The following is a 20,860-nucleotide window of genomic DNA, read 5'->3' as shown; positions in this document are numbered from 1 at the left end:
GCAAAATATGGCTACAGTTACTTTGCTGAATAGGGTCTCCGGGGCGGGGGTAGAACAGCTGTAAGTGCACAAAGCATAGTTTTGTGTCCAAAAATCGTGTTTCCTCACTATGCATCTGATTTCCATAGCTCTCCACCCTCCTAAGCTTCCAGCCGAGGGAGCTATGCGTGTCACTACGTGAAATTCCTCATTGTCTTTCATGGGTCCGACAATGAGTGCGCACTAATTGTGCTGAAAAGAGCCTGGGCCGAACTGGACCAACCTGAAAAAAAGTGCGTATACCGATTGTGCTAATCGGACTGCAAAGTAAGGCCGTGTCCACACTAGACGATTCTGCTGACATAGCTGCTAGTCCAGAAGAGGTGTCCTCCGTGATGGACGGTTGGGCCCTAATGTAGATATGCTTCTATTTTCTCTAGTTTCCTTGCAGGGCATGGTTTTGAATATGCTGGCATCGTAACTTCCCTACCTCACAGAAGAGTAAGTAACTATAGCCTCAGCAAAGTAACTATAGCCATATTTTGTTGCAGTCCCATAGATGGAAGAAAATGGTGATACACAGAAGCACGCATCCCTTTGCTGTTCACAGCTCTGTACTTCTTCTTCAGGGTCACAGATTGGTTATCCTTGTTGTCCAAAAGAGAAAAGGAAAGCACTGCATATCAGGGGACACTGCTGAGTTTGGTCCTCCCTCTGGCGTGGAGCTTTCTTCAGGTCCTTGTGAACCTCAGCTAAGAGGATCGGGTACATCAGTGATGTGGCGTAGAAAGTTTAAGGTCTTCCATCGATATTTGGCCAAGCTTGCGAGCAATATTGCAGGGCACGTATTTAAAGCCGTGGTTCAGTTCAGCTGTGCGATGCAATACTGCCGCACATGCACATTTAATGAAAACATGGATGGTCCAAAGTTTAACCACCCCTTTTCCAAAAGAGCCCTTTGGAAAAATGGTGAGTGCAGGTGAAAGGCACTTTCCATTCCCTTTTGTCACAACCACGGGCCATCTAACCCCTAACCCTGAAGTTAAAAACTAAGTTGGTCCCATTTAGGCCTGTGAATGCACTGAAATGTCAAGTCCCCTGCCAGGCAAACACAGAGCAGAATTGCCAGGAAAACACTCTTACTCATCATATTGGTCTCCATAAATGGTATATCCTTTAGGAAATTGCATTTGGGATATGGAAAACTACAGTGTAGAGTAGAAATCGCTCTCTTGGAGGGAAGCCAATTTTCCTACCTGGCCTTTTTTAATATAGAGCTCTCTGGACTGTTCTTCACACTGTAATCTATGATCTGCAGCTTCCTTAGTCTCTGGCTCCTTTTACATATCTATTCTCTAGGCTGTCAGCTATTGGCACAAGAGAAAATATCTAGAGAACTGATTCCTGTGACAAATTAGTACATGTAAGAAAGAGGGGGGTTTTTATCCCTGCCTGTGTGATGTGCCAGAATGATTGACTCCAAAAGAGGCCTGCCTAACTCAAGAGGCAGCTATTAGCTTTGGTAGTGACCATCCTCATTTAAGGCGACTAAGATTATTACATTATATTTCTGCGTAATCCAAAGCACGACTTAATGCTACTCTAGTCTGTAAAGCAGAGGGGGGAAGGTACAAGCAGCCAAAAATGATTGCTGTTTTTGTGCATATCCAGAAAGACAGTGATGCTCTGTGTGTTGTAATAAGAGTTTAGCGTAATCCTGTCAGGAACGGGAGAAACCTGATCGTCGCATGTAACAATGAATTTGTGGCGCATGAAGAAAACAAGAGAGGACTCCTAGACAGCTACCCCATGGGCAGGCGAAAGGGAAAAGGAAAAACAAAAGCGTGATGGGAGTTGTTTTTCCAACCCAACGTCTGTCTGAGCAATAAGAGGGGCAACCTCTACCAACCCTCCGGCATGTTTCATTGCAAGATCGCCCTGGGCTTTGCAAACGTACGTTAAGGTTTGCTACACCTTATTTTGGGTGATAATTGCTATTTCATTACCACTGATGAAACCGAGGCCTGGGATGATTTCAGTGATGTGTCCTCCCGGTCACAAGGACAGCTGTTATCAGAACGATAATTAAAACCTGCGCTCTGCCGTCTACAACGGGCTTCTCGTATTTGCTCATGCCGTAAACCACATCTTGAAGAGATTGCTTCATTTGCCCATCTCCTTTCATTTGCAATCACTAAACTTTCATGCTATTTAGTAGGAAACATTAATATTAGGAAAGTATTAGCTTGTAAAGTTGGTAAGCACCTGGACAAGCCAATGCTGACAGCAGCCCCTCACTGCTCCGTAGACCACAGTCTGAGAATCTGTCTTAGGTACCATCCCTCAGTAGATTATTTCCAGCTTTGAAAGGCAGCATGGCAGATTGCTATGTAAGGGTGATGCTAGGGGAAATTTGGGGCCAGGGAATCCATTGCAATTTTTTTTTGAAGGAAAAGAAAAAAAAGATGTGTCGTAGGGCCATTTAATTCATTTATTTTTTTAATATTGAGTTTTAAAATTTGAGCAAGTTTAACAGATCGGGAAGGGGGATATTTACATAGAGACATCAATGACATCTTTTAATTTTGTCTCTAAGTTTTATCTCGCTTCTCCCTAGTTTCAAAACTTTTCGTTTTTTTTTTTTTTTTACTTCCCGCAGCAAGAAAGTAGTGAACTCTATCGTGAGAAGGGTTTGTGCGTGTGGCTCTGGAGGCTGTTTACTTGTACACATGATTTGCACATAGGATCTGTCTTTCTTATTGCTCATTTAAAACTACGACATGCTCCACTTAAGCTAGGCCTGCTAATACAGGAAGAAGAGTCATTTAGAGTTGACAAATTCCAACCACCAAAGCTGCTTGCTCATTTAAATTCGGCCGTCCTGTCAGGGCACCCTACCGACATCGTTCCCTATTGTTTCTGCTATTATCACTCGCTTAATGCAGGACATAGTGTCGGGAAATTCCTGTCTGGCACTTACAAGGTGTTTCTAAAAAGAGGAACAAGAGAGTCAAGAGTACACACAGAGCAGAAGGAAATAGCAAAGGGGAGTGGCGGCAGCAGAGAGGAATTCAAGATAATGGCAAGGGCTGGGAAGACGGGCAGAGATGATCTCAGCCAGACCAAGAGAAAAGCAATGAGAGGGCTCGCTAATGAAGGCAGCTCTTGCATCTCCTATGATTTTAACTATTAGAAATGAATCCCTTCTTTTCCTATGCCCGAAGAAGCGTGTTTGTGCCAGAAAGCGTTCAAAGAACAATTTTGCTGACTATTTAGGTGGTCTAATAAAAAATAAATAACACATTTACCATGTCTGCTTCGGCCTTAGACCAACATGGCTACAACAGATCTCCCCTCTTAAGTGACTCAGGAAGTGGTTGGAGGATGATGGAGCAGGAGGAGTTATATTCCAAGGACGCATTGCAATGGTGAATCTTTACTGTCCTTGCAACAAAGAGGGCCAGTACAAAAGAGGAGCATCCTCTTTGAATCAAAGTAATCTGGGAAGAGAGACTGCTTTATGCAGTTAAAAATAGATCCCTCCATAATTTCTTAAGGAAGAGCCCAGGGTGGGCCAGCTGGTTGAAGGTTAAGGATTTTTTTGTGTGTGGCCTGGTGAACAGAGGGAAATTGGTATCGGTGCCTCCCACTTATGCCAATAAGCTGGTTATGATGGACAGAACATCCCTGCACACACTCGCGCAACATAAAGAGATTACTCTGTACTATCATTTGTTAATAACAATGTCGTTTTCTGTCATATAATTAGAAAATACATCTTGCTTTGCCTCCAAGCACTGTAGCCTTATTGCATTTGCACATTTTTCATAATATTTCAAGTGTACTGCCCAGATAACATTAATGAATATATTAGATAGGCAGGCACTTTTAAGGAAAAATAATAAACATACTTGTATATTAAAAAGTTAATTCAGTCTGGAGCCAAACAGGTAATTTTCCCTTCAGCATTTTTTCACTCAACTAAGACAGGTTGGACTAGGAGTGCAGTCACCCTGTCTACAGAGCTTGGCTTGGCTTGCATTCCAGGGGCGAATTTTCTTCAGAGACAGACAGCAAGATGATCTGATTGGCTTCAGTCCAGAGCATGCTCACAAAGGCTTCTTTGATGAAGGGTTTCTTGGTAAGCACTGTACCAAAAGCTGCCTGCCACCCTCCTTTCAAAGATACCCATTTACAGTAATTCTGGAAAAAAAGAAAAGTGAAATAAGGGTTTACCACAAGAATAATTATGCTGCTTGGCTTGAACAGAGTGAGGGGGAAGGGGGGGAAGTTATTAAGTCAACTGCTGGATGTTGAAGTAGCTGGTTGGCACCGATGCAAGAACATAAGGCATGTGCAATTAAGCTCATTAAAGCATCATCGTTTTGCTTATCAATCTTTTCTGAAAAGGGTGGGGTGAAGCAGTATATATTAAAACATGGCGACTTTTCCAGATAAGGAGCTATAGCTACCTGTTTGACTTTCAGAGCAGCACAATGGTGTATCCAGCCAGTGACGGCATACTAGATTAACTGTTTTAACTCCCTCTTGTACGAGAAAGATTGATTAACAGGGGTTTGGTATTGTTTCCCTACACTCCATTTGTGAGCCGGGCAGAAGCAGTATCAGTCCAGCCTCCAGGCGGTTGTTATCTTCTGTGCTTTATCTCCATTAGTATCCAGATGTGGTCTCCCACTTATCCATCACTTTTTGGTTTCCTTCATTTGTTCTCGTAACCATAGGCTTTCAGATCAATATTTGCCTAGGCCTCCACTGCTTAGGGGTGAATGAGTTTATCAGAGCCATCGTTTCCTCAGTCTATGGACAGCACTCGCCGACAGCGCAGCATGCGTTTTATGGACTGTGTCACGTGCTCCCCTATAGGAAGCAGAAACTTTGGCATTCACAGAAAATGGTCAGCTGAAGTATTACTCATGAGCGCAAGTGTTTGCAATTCCCACTGTACAGGAAGCATCGACTCGCCTGGCGTCGCTATACGTTGGGTGTGGCTGGCCAGTGGAAGGGTATAGCCAAGGGTTCGAGGGCAGCCTCTCCCAACAGGCTGTTGATCCAACATCAGAGCTCTCTACTGCCATTGGAGACCCCTAGTATGGTGGTCACCAACCAGTGGATGTCGATCCACTGGCAGATCTCGGAGCCTCTTGGAGTCTATCCGAGGCTGAGGCAGGGGCTGAGTGCCCGTGTGCATGCACATGCATGCCCCAGCCCAGCAGGTCAGTCCTTGGGGGAGAGAAGGAGCGGGGGCTCCCCTGCAGTGAAAGACAATGCCACAGAGGCAGGAGCAGGGGTAAGTTGAGTGGGGCCCCAGCCGGGTGGGACTTACCTGTTGGGAGGCATGCCCCCAGATAATTTTTCTCCCTCTGCCTCAGTCTGCCCCCCTCTTCCCTCCCCACAGATTTATCTGCTGGCGTGGTGGCAGCAGCAGCAAATGGTAGATCTTGGGTTGCCTTTAAATGCCAAAGGTGATCTCCTGTTTAAAAAGATTGGAGACCACTGCCCTAGTGGAAGCAATGTCAACACTGCAGTCTGCCCTTCAACTGTTTCCACAGCCACAGGGATGCCCCGTGAGGGAGAAAAAAAGTTCATTTTCTTCTAGGAACATGGAAAATAGTTCATAGGGATACAGCAGTGGATGTAGAGAACCAGTTCTTTGGACTTCAATAGCCCCTCTCACCCCAGTATCTGAAACTACTGTACGTATTTACTAAGCCTCATTATACCCATCTGAGGAAGGTGAACATATCCTCCCTGAACAAATGAAATCAGGAAGGCATGGAGAAGTTAAGCAGCATGCCGATAATCCCACTGGAAATTTGTGAGCAAGCAGGACAAGATGAGATTTCCCTACACTTACAAATTCAACTTTTCTAATGGGTCCTCCGATGAACACCCTCCTGGGCTCTTTCTCATAGCGTATTATGTAGGTTGTAGTCATCTTTAACATGTTCTTATGGAATCATCTGTTTTTCCTCCCTTAATTTTTCATCCATTCCCAATATGCTTCTCTCTGTGGCAATGCTCTAGCTGATGTTTGGGTGCACTTTTTTAGCTACTGTTCTTTGAAGAGTTGTTTGAGTGTCTCTCCTACATTTTATTTGAGAGGTAAAGACTTCTTGAGGTGATATCTCTCATTGGATTTTATTAATATTGTATTCTGAATGTATTTTTTTTATCAATCATTTAAAATTTGAACTCAAAGCAAGAAGGAAAAGAAGTTGAAAAAGAGGAGCCAGAGGAAATATTGATGTGAAGAGGTGTGGAAAGAGTAGTGTCACTACTACAGACATATAAGTTTCATGGTTGGGTGGGAATGGAAGCCAGCTTGAACTTGAATTCTTGATTTGATCAAGGTAGTGTAAAAACAGACCCCAAAGGACTTCCAGTAGAGAAACTGGATTTATATTTTACATATGAGCTGTAGTTGAAGCCAAATGTTCATTCCACTCAAATTGTGTAGGTGGATTACTTTACTTGCAGCATTGAAGTATCATGTTTTTAGCTGCTAATAAACTTAATAAAATCCATTTCTTATTTCCCCTGGTATACAAGGTTCAGAAGCTTTGGTGAGCTAACCAGTGGTGTCATGAAATGTCATTTGTCAAGAAATAAGCAAATGACATGTATGAATCAGAACCAGTGCGTGTGTATAGATGTAGATAATGATTGTTCAGTTGTGTTGCTGTTATCAAACCCTTCACTTTTCCATTGCATCAGATGTATAGCCAGATTAACAGGTTCAGAAAAGTTAAGAATTTATCTAATCAACATCAGCCCAGCAATGAACCAAAACATGTGCAGATTGGTTCAAGAATAGCTTCCGCACCAACAAGTCCCTCACTTTTCAGAATCAGACCTACCTTTTCATGCCATTCATAATTAGACTGTGGAATTCATTGCCTCTGGCCAAGAATTTGGCAAAATTAAAAGGAGGATTAGATGTTTATATGGATAACAAAAATATCCAGAGTTGTTTGTGCTAGCAAAAAGTATGGGAATGGAGATAAACCTGCATTTCTTCATGGTTTAAGACTCTCTCAACTATTAGCAGCGCTGGATTAATGCATAGGCAAACTAGGCACATGCCTAGGGCCCTAAGTGCAGAAGGGCCCCAGTTGTGGTTATTTTACGTATTAGAATTATTGAGTGAAAAAAGTAATATCAATTACAATATTAAGTAGGGGCCCCTGAGTTTGTTCACCTAGGGCCCACTAAAGGGTTCATCCAGCCCTGACTTTTAGGTTGAGGTGATATCAGTTCTGCTTCTGGTGGGGTTCTTGCACTTTAAGGTCACCACTGTTCAACACAGGGTGCTGGACTAAAGGGATCAGACATCTGATCCAGTATGGTAATTACTATCTTCCTCGTTAACTCATTTATCCAGATCACTCATGTTCTAGAGCATAACCATGTAAGAGGCACCTCGCACTGAAATGGTCTTTAGCCCCAGCGAAGCCTGGAGCCTCTGAGATTTTGACTGAGTAGCTTCCCAGTGTGTAGCTTGCTGTATGTTCATTGCCGAGGATAAATTCATAAATATCTGTGATACTCTGAGATACTATTGGGCGGGGGGAGCAGTGATAATTTCCTTTGATCATGGATTTGTCTCATCAAAAAGTCAAGGAGGAAGGTGAGGTTCAGATTCAAAGAGAGCAAGGTAGCCAAAAGAATAAACTGCATGGAGAATGAAAGACACTGGAAGCAGGAGCAGTGTAGTTGTGGGGTGTGAAAAAGTTCGTCTCCATCCTCTGTAACTGCCCTTCAGGTATTTGATGACTGTTATCAAATCCCCCCTCAGTCTTCTCTTCTCCAGACTAAATAAACCTAGTTCTTTCAGCCTTTCCTCATAAATCTTGCTTCCCTCTTCCCTAATTGTTTTTGACATTCTGGAGAGGGGGACGACACAAACTATAGGGAAGGGTTTGGAGGAAATAATGAGATGGCTTCTGAAGTCTGAGATTAATATCTTGAACTGACCCATCCATCCTTTCAGGGTTTGGACATCGCTGCCTATGTTTCCTTAATCCTTGCTCTAAATTGCTCCTGGCTTGGTAGGCATCCGTTGTGTTAATAAATGTTCTTATTGTTGTCAGCAAACCTGTCAAAACTTGTGCTCTTCCTGTAATGAGTAGATCTTGTAGTGGATGTAGCAGACTGGAGCAGATTATCATGTAATCCCAATGATTCTTTCTGATCTACGTGTGGATCGGAATAGGAGGGAGAAAGGAAGAGGTTGTATATAATGGCACTGTTCTTCCACTTTGTGGGATCCTACAAAAGGCTCATGATGGGATCCATGTGTAACTCTGAAAATGGGCCCTTTGGGATCAAAGGTTTACCAAGCTTAGAAAACAAGAGTTTTATTAGCATGGTGAAAGAGGAACCATGGACGGGATGGATTTATTCTTTCCAAGACCCAAAACTTCCTATAAGGATATTTTTACGAAAGATAATGCATCTCCAAGTGATGTTTTGTGTTCCACGGCCCCCTCTTGCTGCAGACCCCACACGAACGTGGTTAAGTTGCCACTGGAAACTAGGAAGATTGCTGGTCCGGTTGCAACAAAATCACTGAATTAGTAAGGAGGGACTCCGTGAATGTTGTCTAGGACCTCTAGGAGAGTTACAAGATTTGGGGCTTGGATCTCCAGATTCTTCTGTGTGAGGTCCCTACCACCCTCCTTTAGGAGAAGTTAGAAGAATTTTTGGCAAGGGGGGGGCCTCACAAGCAATTATTTCAATGGCATTCTACAGCCCTTTCCTAAGGGGGGTTTCAGCAAGGAAAAAATAGGAGTTTTCCAAAAGGCCTAATTTTCTAACTTAAACAAAAAAAAAAGATTCCTACAACCAGTGAACATAAGGTGATCACCCTCGTCAGTCTGTTTGTGGAAAATGACTGCAAATGAGTGTTTTCACCAGTGCGGGATTCTAATTGGTTAAAAATACTACCCTGAAATTATTTGGTCTTTTAGTTTCTGATGTTTAGTCTTTTTTTCTTTTTTTTTTAGCCTGGGTAAACATGAATTATTTCCTTGTCGGGGCCATAGTACATTTCGGAAAAGTATACCTGTGGTCATCTTTTGTATATCATTTTCATTAGCTTTGTGTGGACGTTGCTTGGGATGGAAAAAAACCAGATTTCCATCAGTCAGTACTCTAAGTGTGTGTGTGGGCGTGGGTGTGGGTGTGTGCATGCGCACGCACACATGTACAAAAGAGAGAGAATATGTAAACTGCTCTTTACCACACACGAGCAATAAAATCTAATATCACTTGAGATTCTGATGCAAAGCTTTTAAATTGGCTTACGCATCGCGTTCTTCTCAGAAGAATCTGTTGGCCTGAAGTTATGTAACCATCTAATGAGGTAGTTGTGGGGGTCTTTGCAATCCTGGAAAACGAAAGACTAGAAAATTACAACGCTGAGCTCATGTTTGCTAAAGTGATCACGCCTAAATGGTGTGCTGGGTTATCTTGGAGTATAATCAGTGTAACCTATTTGAATAGAGCTGTCTTCAAAATAGAGATCTGCGAGTAAGATTTGTTTTCATTTAGACCTTACTTTCAGCGATAGGATTACCCTGAGGTCTGTATATCTTCAGGCTTTTATACAAACAAGCAGCTTAAACAAAACGGCCATTATTATACTGATTTAGGGAGAGAGAAAAGCTTTGTTTGCTTTATTGAGTTAAGATTGTGGGTGAGACAAATAAAGCCTTCCTTTCAATGTAAGTTTCGTCTTATTCAATATAATAACCGTTTATTTAAAAATAAATGTTACAAAGTCCAACATTATTCTTAATGCCAATTCAATTTGTCACCTTTGGGTTTTAACTTACTTTTAATCCTGGAGGCTAGTAAATTCAGTGCTCTTCCATCCAGCTGAACTGGTATCACTATATTTATCACTGTTGGGGTAGATATAATCAATTTTCTTCATGCTATAAGAGCTGACCTTATACTTCCTTTTCCTACCGTCTACTCAATGGCCTCATTAAACTCTTTTCAGTGTGCTGATTTATTGCAGCCACGCACAGTTTTGTGCTCTGTGTTGTTTCCCCCACCAAAAAATTTAAGTAACTCTTGTTCAACATTTCTTTTACTGAGCGCATCAAGTTTTATTTACTGTTTTAATGCTTCTGGTAAATAAAATAGGATGTGAAAGCTCTGAGCTCAATTAGCAACTTAAAATCCTAACAAAGGGTATCCAGTCACTTATCTCATGGATGCCAGGGGTCCCATTTCCTATGGCTGCAAGAAGGAATGCATGCACGTTCACTTCAGTTCCAGGAGATACTGCAACTAGTAACGCTGCATTCAGAGCTCCAGCTACAGCTGTGAGGTTTAAACTGTTGTGCAACCAAAGAAAGAGCAAAAAGTGAGATTGGGAGGAGTAGATGTACTGAACTAGCCCTGGGAAGGTTTGGGGGGCGGGGGTGATTTTGTTTCTTTTTTTTTAACGTAACTTAGTAAAGTTGAAACAGGAAAAAAGATAAGGGAACTGCTTAGAATCAGCAAAGAAACAATCGAGTGAAACTGTTCTTGAACTGCCTGTGAATTAGCCTGGCTATCCTGTGGTCTACTTCCACTAAGTCAAATAGTAAAAGGGCCCTCAGAGAATTTTTTTTTTTTTTTTGCAGAATGTGTGAGAACAGCCATTTGCAAGTGAAAAATTGGTAGTGGGACGTGTTGATTTTCCCAGTCTCATGCAAATGGCAGCGGAGTGCAAGCAGGCTGGCATGGGAGCAGCTCTAGAAGTCACTTGGAGTTGTGCTCGTCTCAAAACACGAATGTCTGTCCTTATCACTTTATGTTAAAATAAAAATATTTAAAAAGAGAACGGCCAAACTTTCAAAAGTTCATATTAGAGCAGGAGTGCTTGACTCCCCAGACTGCAGAGCCAAGCCCTCCAGCCCACAGTGGTCCCCACAGGCTTGAAAATGTTGTGATAGGGAGCAGTGGCAGCAAACGCTGCTCCCCTGCTGCCACATTTCTGGACCCCTGGGGAGTCCCACGGGCCAGATAGTATGCTAGATCAGCACGCAGAGGGGAGTCCCACAGAGCCCAATGCAGACACACAGAGGCAGAGCCCGGTCTGGTAGCACAGGACTCAAGGAGGCAGCGTAGAGCCAAGGGAGACAGCATGGGGCTGCAGAGCTGGGGGAGAAGCATGGGGCCCTGATCCCATGGCCTCGGGGAAGTGGCGTGGTGCCCTGACCTGGCGGCACAGGGCAGAGAGGTGGCTGGATCTGAGGGTGCAGGCCAAGGGAAGCAGCACAGGGTACCGTTTCAGCAGCACAGGGCCAGTCCTGGCATGTGGATGCTGAATTGAGCTTTAGACCAACCCTGCACCACTCATCTGGCCTGCAGCACCAAAAGGTTAAAGCTCTCACATGCTGACCTTAGACTTAATTTTTTTTTTTTTAATGTCTAATTTTCTTGCTATGGGCTTTTCTGTTTCCTTGTAGTTGGCATTTGTCTGTGCTTGATCAATGGCAAAGACTGGCTTGTTTGACCAGGGTTTATAATATATTTCACCTATGTGTTCTCAGACAACAGCACTGCATCACAATACTGGGACTGCAAGTACTTATTTAAATAAAGTGTTTCTTTCACATTCAGTTTCACTGAAACGTCTTTTCAGTCTTAAGGGGTTTCGTAATTTCATTTTACTTTGTTTAAGGACTTTCAGAGATAGTATTCTTTTTAAATGTATCCCAGGCTGACTAATTTACTTTAGCTCATTTGTTTCAGAACATGCTCGTTATATTTACAGTACAAAAGAGAAAACTCAGATCAATCTCAGTCTGTTGAGTAAATGAATCAATTTGCAAGTAACATCGAGCTTAATTCTGTCATTTCAAGCCGGCATTGAGTTTCCTTTCCCGTGTTAGATGAGACTGGAAGGTAAAGCAGTTTTCACTGGAGGACACTAATTCACTTGCCCCTGTACTGTACATGAAGGATCATTTAGACGGTATTTAAAAAGCTGCTGGTGTCTCATTTTCCACATATGTAATAGATCAGACCGTTTAGGTTGGGTTGATCCAGTCTACCATGACTTAAACGTTGGAGCAACGCAAATAAGTAACAGCGGTGTTTGGAGGCGAGGAGGAATTTTGATCGAACTCGCGGAATTACTCACGAGCACCACCTCAATGAAAATAGACCAAACCAGGAAAGTTTTAAACAGATATTTTTTGAAGCCAAGAGGCTGTACAGCGTTTGATAGAAGTGAATGAATCAGTGAGGACCCTGTCCCAAAGCATGTTACTGTTTCCCTTCAGACTACGTCTGGCTTACAGGGAAGTTTCTTTCTGTTACACTTTCACAGACATGATGGAAAGAAGGAAGTCCCATACTTCTAATTCGGCTTGTGTATTCCAGAGCTCCATTGTTCAATGTTGTCATTTTAAGAAGTAGTTAAGAGTAAAGTTAGATAGCAGACATGCTAGGTTACAAAACCAGTCAGAGGAGCTTGACAAGGTTTGAAGCCTTCACCCAAAGTGGTATTTAACTGGAAAGATATTTTAAGTAACATTAATTAAAATGTATTATTTCACCTCCTCTCTGTTGTTCCTTTATTCAGGTTTCAGCCCAGAGTTTGCTATTTAAAACTGTTCTGAACTCCTCCTCCAATCATATGGTTTTCAGTAACAGGTCAGGTCTTGTTTGGCCAAATTTCTAGAGAGTGAATGCCAGAGAAATATGATGATGATGGTGATGCTCTAGCAAACATTAACCAATTGGCACATGGATAGTTGGCTATTACTGCCTATCCCTGTGGTCAACACCATTTTTAAAATGTTCCAAAGGCCCGTTTCAGAAGTTAGCATTTCCAGGAATAATAATATAGAGTTATAGCAAAGTGATCAGTTGACAGAGTGATGTAATTTGTTGGAAGTCCTACCTTCCGCTGGCTGAATTTCTGGGAATTACTGAAGTTACTTATGTATAGGTATTTAGGTACTTGAGGAGCAAAGATTATTAATGTTAATTCACTATTTATTAATTATCATTATAGTGTAAGAGTGATTTATCTGTGATGGTCCAGAAATTATGCAAAAAGCAAGGATTTCTTAGGGGAATATCTTTTATTGGACCAACTATGTAGTGGAGTTAGACAAGCTTTCAAATGCAAAACATTCTTCGTCAGGTCTTGCATTCGAAAGCTTACCTAGATCTACTACGTAGTTGGTCCAATAAAAGATATCACCCAAAGAACTCCTTGCATTTAACAGAAATGAGAGGCATTTTGATTAAGGAAGGAGATGTATTTGCTGCCTCAATGATACAATAAAGAGAATTAAACAATAGGAAGGGAATGGGAATCAGAGGAGGCATGGCAGAAGGATCTTCCAGTTTGTCAGTCCAGACTTGATGGTGCATCAGTTTTATTTTCAGTTGTTGTTTCATTCGTTTTGGAAATGGTGGAAGATGCAAGTCTTGCTCAAGGATTTAAATAGTACCATAATGGTTTGGTTGACCAGAACTGGGACAAGATTTCATGCACTATACATACCAAACTAGACATTACAGCATTATTCTCAAGAGCCAGGTACCCAGGGAAGCATCAATGCTGTAGTGAAAGCGATGACAAATGACTTGGTAGGTGATGATGTCATAAACACAGGCAGATTAGGGTTTATGTAGGAATATGAGGGCACAGACCAAGAAGTCTCAACCTGATGTAGTGGAGAATAGGCCAGCATATTGGATGTTGCCATTTGGTGGTAGAAATGCCTGTAGGAAGTTTGTGACCACCATAACAATAATCAGCATCCCGAAAAACATTACAGCCCAGTATGGTGTATTCAACCCTCCAGTGATCAGTGCCCCTTCTGGTTTTGCTACCTTAATTTTCTTTGTTGGTCTCATTTAGCATGGAATACCATTTCTATGCAGACGTGTGATGCCATAAAGCTCTTTACCCTTCTACAGGTGCCATTCATGTGAAGACCTGAAGGTACATTAATTATCATGGGCTCTTTAATGACTCCCATGGCCAAAAGCTCAGTTTTTCACATCAGCAGCAAAACAGGTCTTCCGCCTAACAATGTGGTGAAGCATCAATACAGGGCTGCCTTAAAGGGAAAGGTGGCATCTCGAGGTTTCACACACTCCACTTCCATCACCTCCTTGGTGTACTGAGAAAGTTTTTCTTCCGTATACTGACCCATTCCAATGCTTACAAAATCTGCTTTCATTTTCTTTTTCATCCCTTGTGACAACGTATTTAGCAGAATTCACAGATTTGTTGAAATCTGACGGGGCCGCGCTGTAAGCACTTTTGCTGCAGCCTACAAACTCTGCTGAAGTCACAGCACTTAGTGGTTTGACTTCAAGGCCCCACCGTTCCTTTTTTCTCATGCTAGGTCATGAATTTCAGTACCTAAATATGAAGAGGCTTGAACTGCATTCCTCTGCAGTAATTTTCGGAAGTGCTATTGTATTCCAAGTTAACAAACGAAACCTAACCTAACACATTTTAAAGAGCAATTTTTAAAGCTGTTAAAAGAGTAGTTTTGCGTGTTCATAATCTTTTTTGTGTAATGGATGAAGTTGTCACTGAAGAAAATGAGGTGATAAGATCAACTTTCTACCTGTTATTGGTGCTATGTAAAAAAAAAAAAAAAAAAAAAAAAAAGCTTCCTTTAGAATAGCCAAATACTCTATTTTTTACATTACATTTGTTTAAAATATGTGGAACTAAAGCTTAAAATTCAGATACCAATATAGATTCATAGACTGTAAGGCCGGAAGGGACCTTGGAAGATCATCGGGTCCAGCCCCTTGCACCAAGCAGGGACGATAACGGGGGGCCAGGTGACCCCAGCACGGTGACCATCCAGTCTCCTCTTGAAGATTTCCAGGGGAGGCAGTTGCACCACCCTTAGGGGGAGCTTATTCCACAGTCTGGACACCCTAGTTGTGAAGAAGTTTTTCCTAATGTTGAGCCTGAATCAAGCTTCCAGGAGTTTGATTTTACTCCTGGTTTTCCCCTCTGGTGCCCTGGTGAGCAGTTGCTCACTGAAAATATCTGGAAATTCAGAGATTCTAGTTCTCCCAGCCGTAGGAATTAAAATATTTTGTATGTGTTGTAACATTTATTACATCATATCCTCATAGCTGTATATTCCCAAATTCACCATATCTGCAAAGTGCTCAGCACTGTAAGATATTCAACCGCTTAGTGGCAAAGATGGCTACAGGACACAGAAAGGAGTGTAGGAATAATCCAAAAAATGCTTTATTTTTGTTTTTTTGTGCGGAAAGAGGGGAGAAGGAGGGTTGAAGAGCATATACGAATAACACCTTCCTGCTGCCAATAGTCACATAGCAATGGCATGCCGTAGTCATTCCCATACTGTCAAAAGCAGCTTTGGGGTTAACATCACACCTTAAAAGTGAATGTGTTTTCAGGGGTTGGGTGCTGAGCTACTGCTGAACACGGTTGAGCGCCCCAAAAATATAGACCCTCCCCCCAAATCCCTTGTTACTTCTAAAATAATGGCCTGAGTCCTACATCACTGCCATAATTTCAAATTTAGCAAAGCACTATAGCTGAGGCCTGTGTATGCATGAAGACTGATGCTGTAAATCAAAGCCATATTTGGAGACTTCAGAAAGTGAAACAGCATCTGCAACAATACTAATCCACAAGTACAAAAAGAGAACTTATTTTCAGTGCTGAGCTGACACAAAAACAGCAGAATAAAGCAAAACTAATTTAAGTGGGGTAGTGGGAAGGGAGTTACTTTCGGGCTGTTGGGGGGGGGGGGGAGTCCAGAAAGTAACATTTAGTCCAGAAAGTAGCATTTCTCCCAGCAAATAATAAATACCTGGAAAATAAGGACTTACAACTGCAGTGCCCTCCTCAACCATAAATATAGCACCAAGTGTTTGCCAAGCACTGGAAACTGGACGAGAGCCTTGAATGGGGCTCTCCTGTATGGGATAGGAACAGTATTATCATTAGAGGAGTAACCTGAAAAAGTTAAGAGGCAGCCTGGTTTTGTTATCAGGATAAATATTTGGGAAATGAGGCATGGAAAATTCAGGGTTTGAAAGGCAAGAAGTCAGCAACAGGATTAAAAAATAAATGTTAGATAAATGTCTTCCCATTCTTGAACCTAGATGCTAGTCTGTAGTGGGATAATCTTGGACCTCTTTCAGGAGGGTGTGCTTATCACTTTACCTTCTAAACCCAGGGTGCGTCTACACGAGACGCTGACTGCATAGTAGCCTGATACTACTGCGCAGTAGTGTCGTGTGGCAGCAACCATGATGCGACATTACTGTGAAGTAGCATTAGGCTACTGCGCAGTAGAATTACAAAAAGGCATTCGCCAGCACTACTGCACAGTAACTTGGGTTGCTGCGCATTTATTTAGTGCGTGTTTATATAAATGCCTAGTAACCACTGTGCAGTCGTGTCTCATGGAGACACAGCCCCAGCATAGTAAGATCTGGGCGGGGTTTGAAGCATTGGGGTCCTAGAGTCTCATTTCTCCCATAGGTACCATAGAAAATGAGGGTTGGAAGGGACCTCAGGAGGTCACATCTAATGCAACCCCCTGCTCAAAGCAGGACTGTCCCCAACTACATCATCCCAGCCAGGGCTTTGTCTAGCCAGGGCTTAAACACCTCCAAGGATGGAGATTCTACCACCTCTCTGGGTAACCTGTTCCAGTGCTTTATTACCCTCCTGATGAGACAGATTTTCCTAATAGCTAAACTAAACTTCCCTTGTTGCAACTTAAGCCCATTGCTCCTTGTTCTGCCATCTGCCGCCACCAAGAACAGTCCAGCTCCATCCTCTTTGTAACCCCCCTGAAGGGAGTTAAAGGCTGCTATTAAATCCCCTCTCAGTCTTCTCTTCTCCAGACTAAATAAGCCAAGTTCCCCCAGCCTCCTAACCATTTTTGCTGCCCTATGCTGGACTTTCTCCAATTTGTCCACATCCTTTCTGTAGTGCGGAGCCCAAAACTGGATACACTACTCCAGATGTGGCCTCACCGGTACTGAATGGAGGAGAAGAATCACTTCTCCCTATCTGCTGGCAACGCTCCTACCAGTGCAGCCCAGGATGCCATTATCCTTCTTCCCAAAAAGGGCACACTGCTGGTTCCTTTCAGGTCCCCCCAGGTCCTTTTCTGCAGAGCTGTGCTTAACCATCAGTCCCCAGCCTGTACCGGTGCATGGGATCGTTCTGTCCTAAGTGCAGGACTTTGCACTTCTCCTTATTGAACCTCGTGAGATTTCTTTTGGCCCAGTCCTCCAGTTGGTCTCTTTGAATACTAGCCCTACCCTCCAGCATATCTCCTATTCTTTCCCAGCTTGGTGTCATCTGCAAACTTGCTGAGGGCGTACACCCTCCCATCTTCCAGGTTGTTGACGAAGATATTCAACAAAACCAGCCCCAGGGCTGACCCCTGGGTCACTCCACTTGATACCGGCTGCCAACTCGACATCGAGCCATTGATTACTGCCCTGTGAGCCCAACCGTCCAATCTGCTAGCTGGCAGGAGCTTTCTATCCACCTTGCGTTCATGCAGCCCATACAACCCGGACTTCCTTAGCTTGCTTGCAAGAGTGTTGTGGGAGACTGTAGCAAAAAATTTGCTAAAGTCACGGTATATACCATTCTTATTGTCTAAGCTCTGCCTTCCCTCATCGTCCACCATTCAGCCAAAGTGTTTTGTCTCTACCAAAAGGTTAGGCACACTAAATCATACACCTTAATTCCCCTGTATGTGTCAAGTGCCAGAACAGCTGGCTAGCTGACCTTTGTTTGTTGCTTCCCGTAAAAGCTGTGACCCTCATTAGGAAAGCTGAATGCTTCTAGAAAGTACCACTGGGGCAACAAGTAAGTTCTAAGAGCCTATTGATCTGGTACATTTGTTTTCAGTGTGCAAAGGGAAGATGCTTTTGTTCAGAGGCTGGCACCAAACTCTTGCTACGGTAGGTTCAGCGCGTCTCAGGACTGTATGATCGCGGGCGCCTGAGAGCTGAGTCTGCAGAATATTTGCTTATTACATGAGGAACTGAAAGAACCTGGAATTCACTGGTGACCAGCCTCTTGAACAACCGCCTGGTTTTTATCCACCCCCTCCCCTTCGGTTTTTTGTTTTAATCACTGAATTACAAGCAGGATTCAGATCCCCAGTAGAGATGAAGGATTTCATAACCCAGACACAAAATAATCAAAATTTAAAATGCTCACACTAGAACCAAAAAGTGCCCCTCGTTTTAAGAGCTTGCTTGCTTTTTACATTGAACTTGGGATAATTCAATGGCTGCCTTGATGATAAAAATGTAGATTTGTGCATGTCAAGTAACGGGGGTGGGCGGGGGGTACAAATGGTCCAAAGCAAAAGGCAAGAGATGTGTTTTCTTTCTCATCAGGCCTCCGTGTTTTGTTGTGTTCTGTTTTTTAGTGAAGGCATAAAGGTAATTTTCTGTAGCTCTACCTGTGACTCCTTAAATCACAATAAATGGGCATTATGATCTTCTTAAAAGAATCAGAACATGCCTTGTTAATTAATTTATACAGCTGTCAGTACAGCTTTCTCTGTTATTCATACTCTAAGTGTTTGACTGCCACAGATTTTCTTGCAGTTCCTGGCAAAGCTCCAGTGAAAGCCTGGGATTTATTAGGCTGACTTGGTGCAAAGTCTATTGATTGTGGCCCCGAGGGTAATAACTAAATAGAGCTGGAGCAACAAGTCAATAACACCATTGTTGCTACAGACTCCATTCACTTGAGGAGTTAGATTGTTTTACAGTGGCAAAGCGTAATCATGAACAGATCAGCATGTTCGACAGGCTCTGCACCGTGTTAGAGCTGTGGACTGTTTTAAAGCTTTCAGCAGGATCACTGGAGAATCAGGGTGGGGTGCAGGGATTAGGAACCCTGTAAACTCCTTCATTATGGCTAAAAGGTTTCAGCTTTAGTTTTAACATCTAACAACTAAAGAGAGTTCTGTGTCTGTACGGGTGTAACCTAGTGTTAAAACCTCCTGCCGATCAATCCATAATGGCATGATAGAAATGTGCATTTAGTTTTGGACTGGGATCTATATGGTGTGTGCGCCGGGGGGAGGGGGGCGTTATCTAGCATCCAAATAGATTCTAGATAACACAAAGTTCACTTATGCGAAGTAATGTTTCCTGACGGAGGCTGGAAAGGGGACTTTGCTATTTTTTTTTAGCCCCAAATGAGGAAATCGTTTTGTTTATTACTTCTCTAATCCTCTCGTGTGTTTATTTACTTTCAGAATTCCTCTTCTTTTACCGAACGATATACAAACGTAGGAGAAGAGAAGTGTTTATTTCCAGGGAGTTTTTATCATTTATTTGACAATCTTGATAAATCCCCTCGTCTTAAAAAGCATACCGTTTGAAAAGTCAAAAATCGTGAAGATAAGACCTTCAGCCCCAGAGCTGCTCAGCTGCCTTTACAGCCACCTACCTGCTTCCAAATGTGGCTCTGAAAAGCAGCCTCTGAAAAAGGTCTAATTAGGACAGATTTCTTCCTGATCCAGATCAGTAGCCATCTTCTCTATGAGCATAAATGTTGATATGGCAAGTAGTGATAAATGTATTTTAAAATATAAAGAAAGAGAATCTGTAATTCATGGGGTACTTGTGCCTGTCGCCCTATACCCGGGGTGGGTAAAATGTGGCCCACGGGCCAGATGCGGCCTACCAGGCCATTCCATTCAGCCTGCAGGACCCCTAAAAAATTTTAGAAAATTAATATTTTTCTGCCCTTGGCTGCCTGTCATGCAGTCCCTGATGGCTTGCCAACACTCAGTAAGTGGCCCTCCTCCCAAAATAATTGCCCGCCCCTGCCCTATACCCTTTTCTGTATATCCTAGATTTGGAGGACAAGTCACCATGAGGAAAGCTAGGGCATGAACGTAGTGTCAGCTACCTCATGGAAATTGCTTGTGCCCTGCAGTAAATGCTAAGTAGTGTAGTCCCCTTTCTTTAAGGAGTAAGCCGTCTCACGTTTACAAGCGTCTGAGCACGTGGACAACAATTACCAGTGCTAATTCACTGTAAGTTCACACACTTGCAGACTTCACAGTAACTTGTTGGAATATCTAGGCTTTCCTTTCAAAACCCTGTTGCTAGCCTTATGCTAGTAGTCTTGCCAGGAGGAGCCGAGTGTAAACCGATGCAGCCCTGCCTTGCTGAGTCTGCAGATCGTGTAAAGCTATGACTAAAGCTCCAGAACTGCAGTAGAGATGTGAAATATGCTGGGATTTGCTTGGGGTTGCAGAGCTCACTTAACTAGCCTCTGGGAGTTGAGTGTAAATTAGAGCAGTCCTGAGGCTGCAGTAAGCTGGGGTTTCAGGCAGGTCTCAGAATAGGAGCAACTGGAGGATATTATAAAACCAATTTGCTTACTTTGCCTCTAAGTTGTGTGTTCATGCACAGGATAGGGCCTGGTATATCAAAGTTAAGAGTCACCAATCTGGAAAGGCAGCCTGTTCTTTGAGAGGCAAACATGCAATCTTTCTGGGTCTTTTGAGATGAAGACAATCTCCTATTCTTGCCTGCAGGCTCGAATTCAGTAAGGAGTCTGAAGTGACGTTTAGTGGTGATGGTCCAGAAAATACATGAGAAGCAAGACTTTTTGTGTGTGGTATTTTTTTCTTGGACTAACAGTATGGTTGAGATGATTTAGAAAAGCTTTTTGATATCACAAGGTCCGTCTACACATGCATAGATACTAGAATCGGGAGGGACCTCAACAGATCATTGAGTCTGACCCCCTGCCTAGGCAGGAAAGAGTGCTGGGGTCAGATGATCCCAGCCAGATGCCTATCCAGCCTTCTCTTAAAGACCCCCA

General features: G+C 42.9%; 1 protein-coding gene across 3 annotated transcripts in view; it reads left to right on the top strand.

The window, feature by feature from the left end:
- Positions 1-20,860, top strand: part of VTI1A (vesicle transport through interaction with t-SNAREs 1A) — a 342,273-nt gene that overhangs the window by 297,541 nt on the left and 23,872 nt on the right. Inside the window, exon 8 of one of the 3 annotated variants that reach the window (XM_090056593.1) lies at positions 10,638-10,742. The exons of the other annotated variants lie outside the window; for them this stretch is intronic. Coding sequence (XP_089912719.1) covers positions 10,638-10,677 — 40 coding nt within the window. The 3' untranslated portion in view covers positions 10,678-10,742. Of the gene's footprint in view, positions 1-10,637; positions 10,743-20,860 lie in introns of those variants that run through there. 3 annotated transcript variants of the gene reach the window in all.

This window comes from Crocodylus siamensis, chromosome 7 (assembly GCF_052110815.1).
Source record: "Crocodylus siamensis isolate JL-2025a chromosome 7, ASM5211081v1, whole genome shotgun sequence".
Taxonomy (NCBI): domain Eukaryota; kingdom Metazoa; phylum Chordata; order Crocodylia; family Crocodylidae; genus Crocodylus; species Crocodylus siamensis.
Note: the sequence above shows the minus strand (reverse complement) of the source record. Positions and strands in the feature narration are given on the sequence as shown.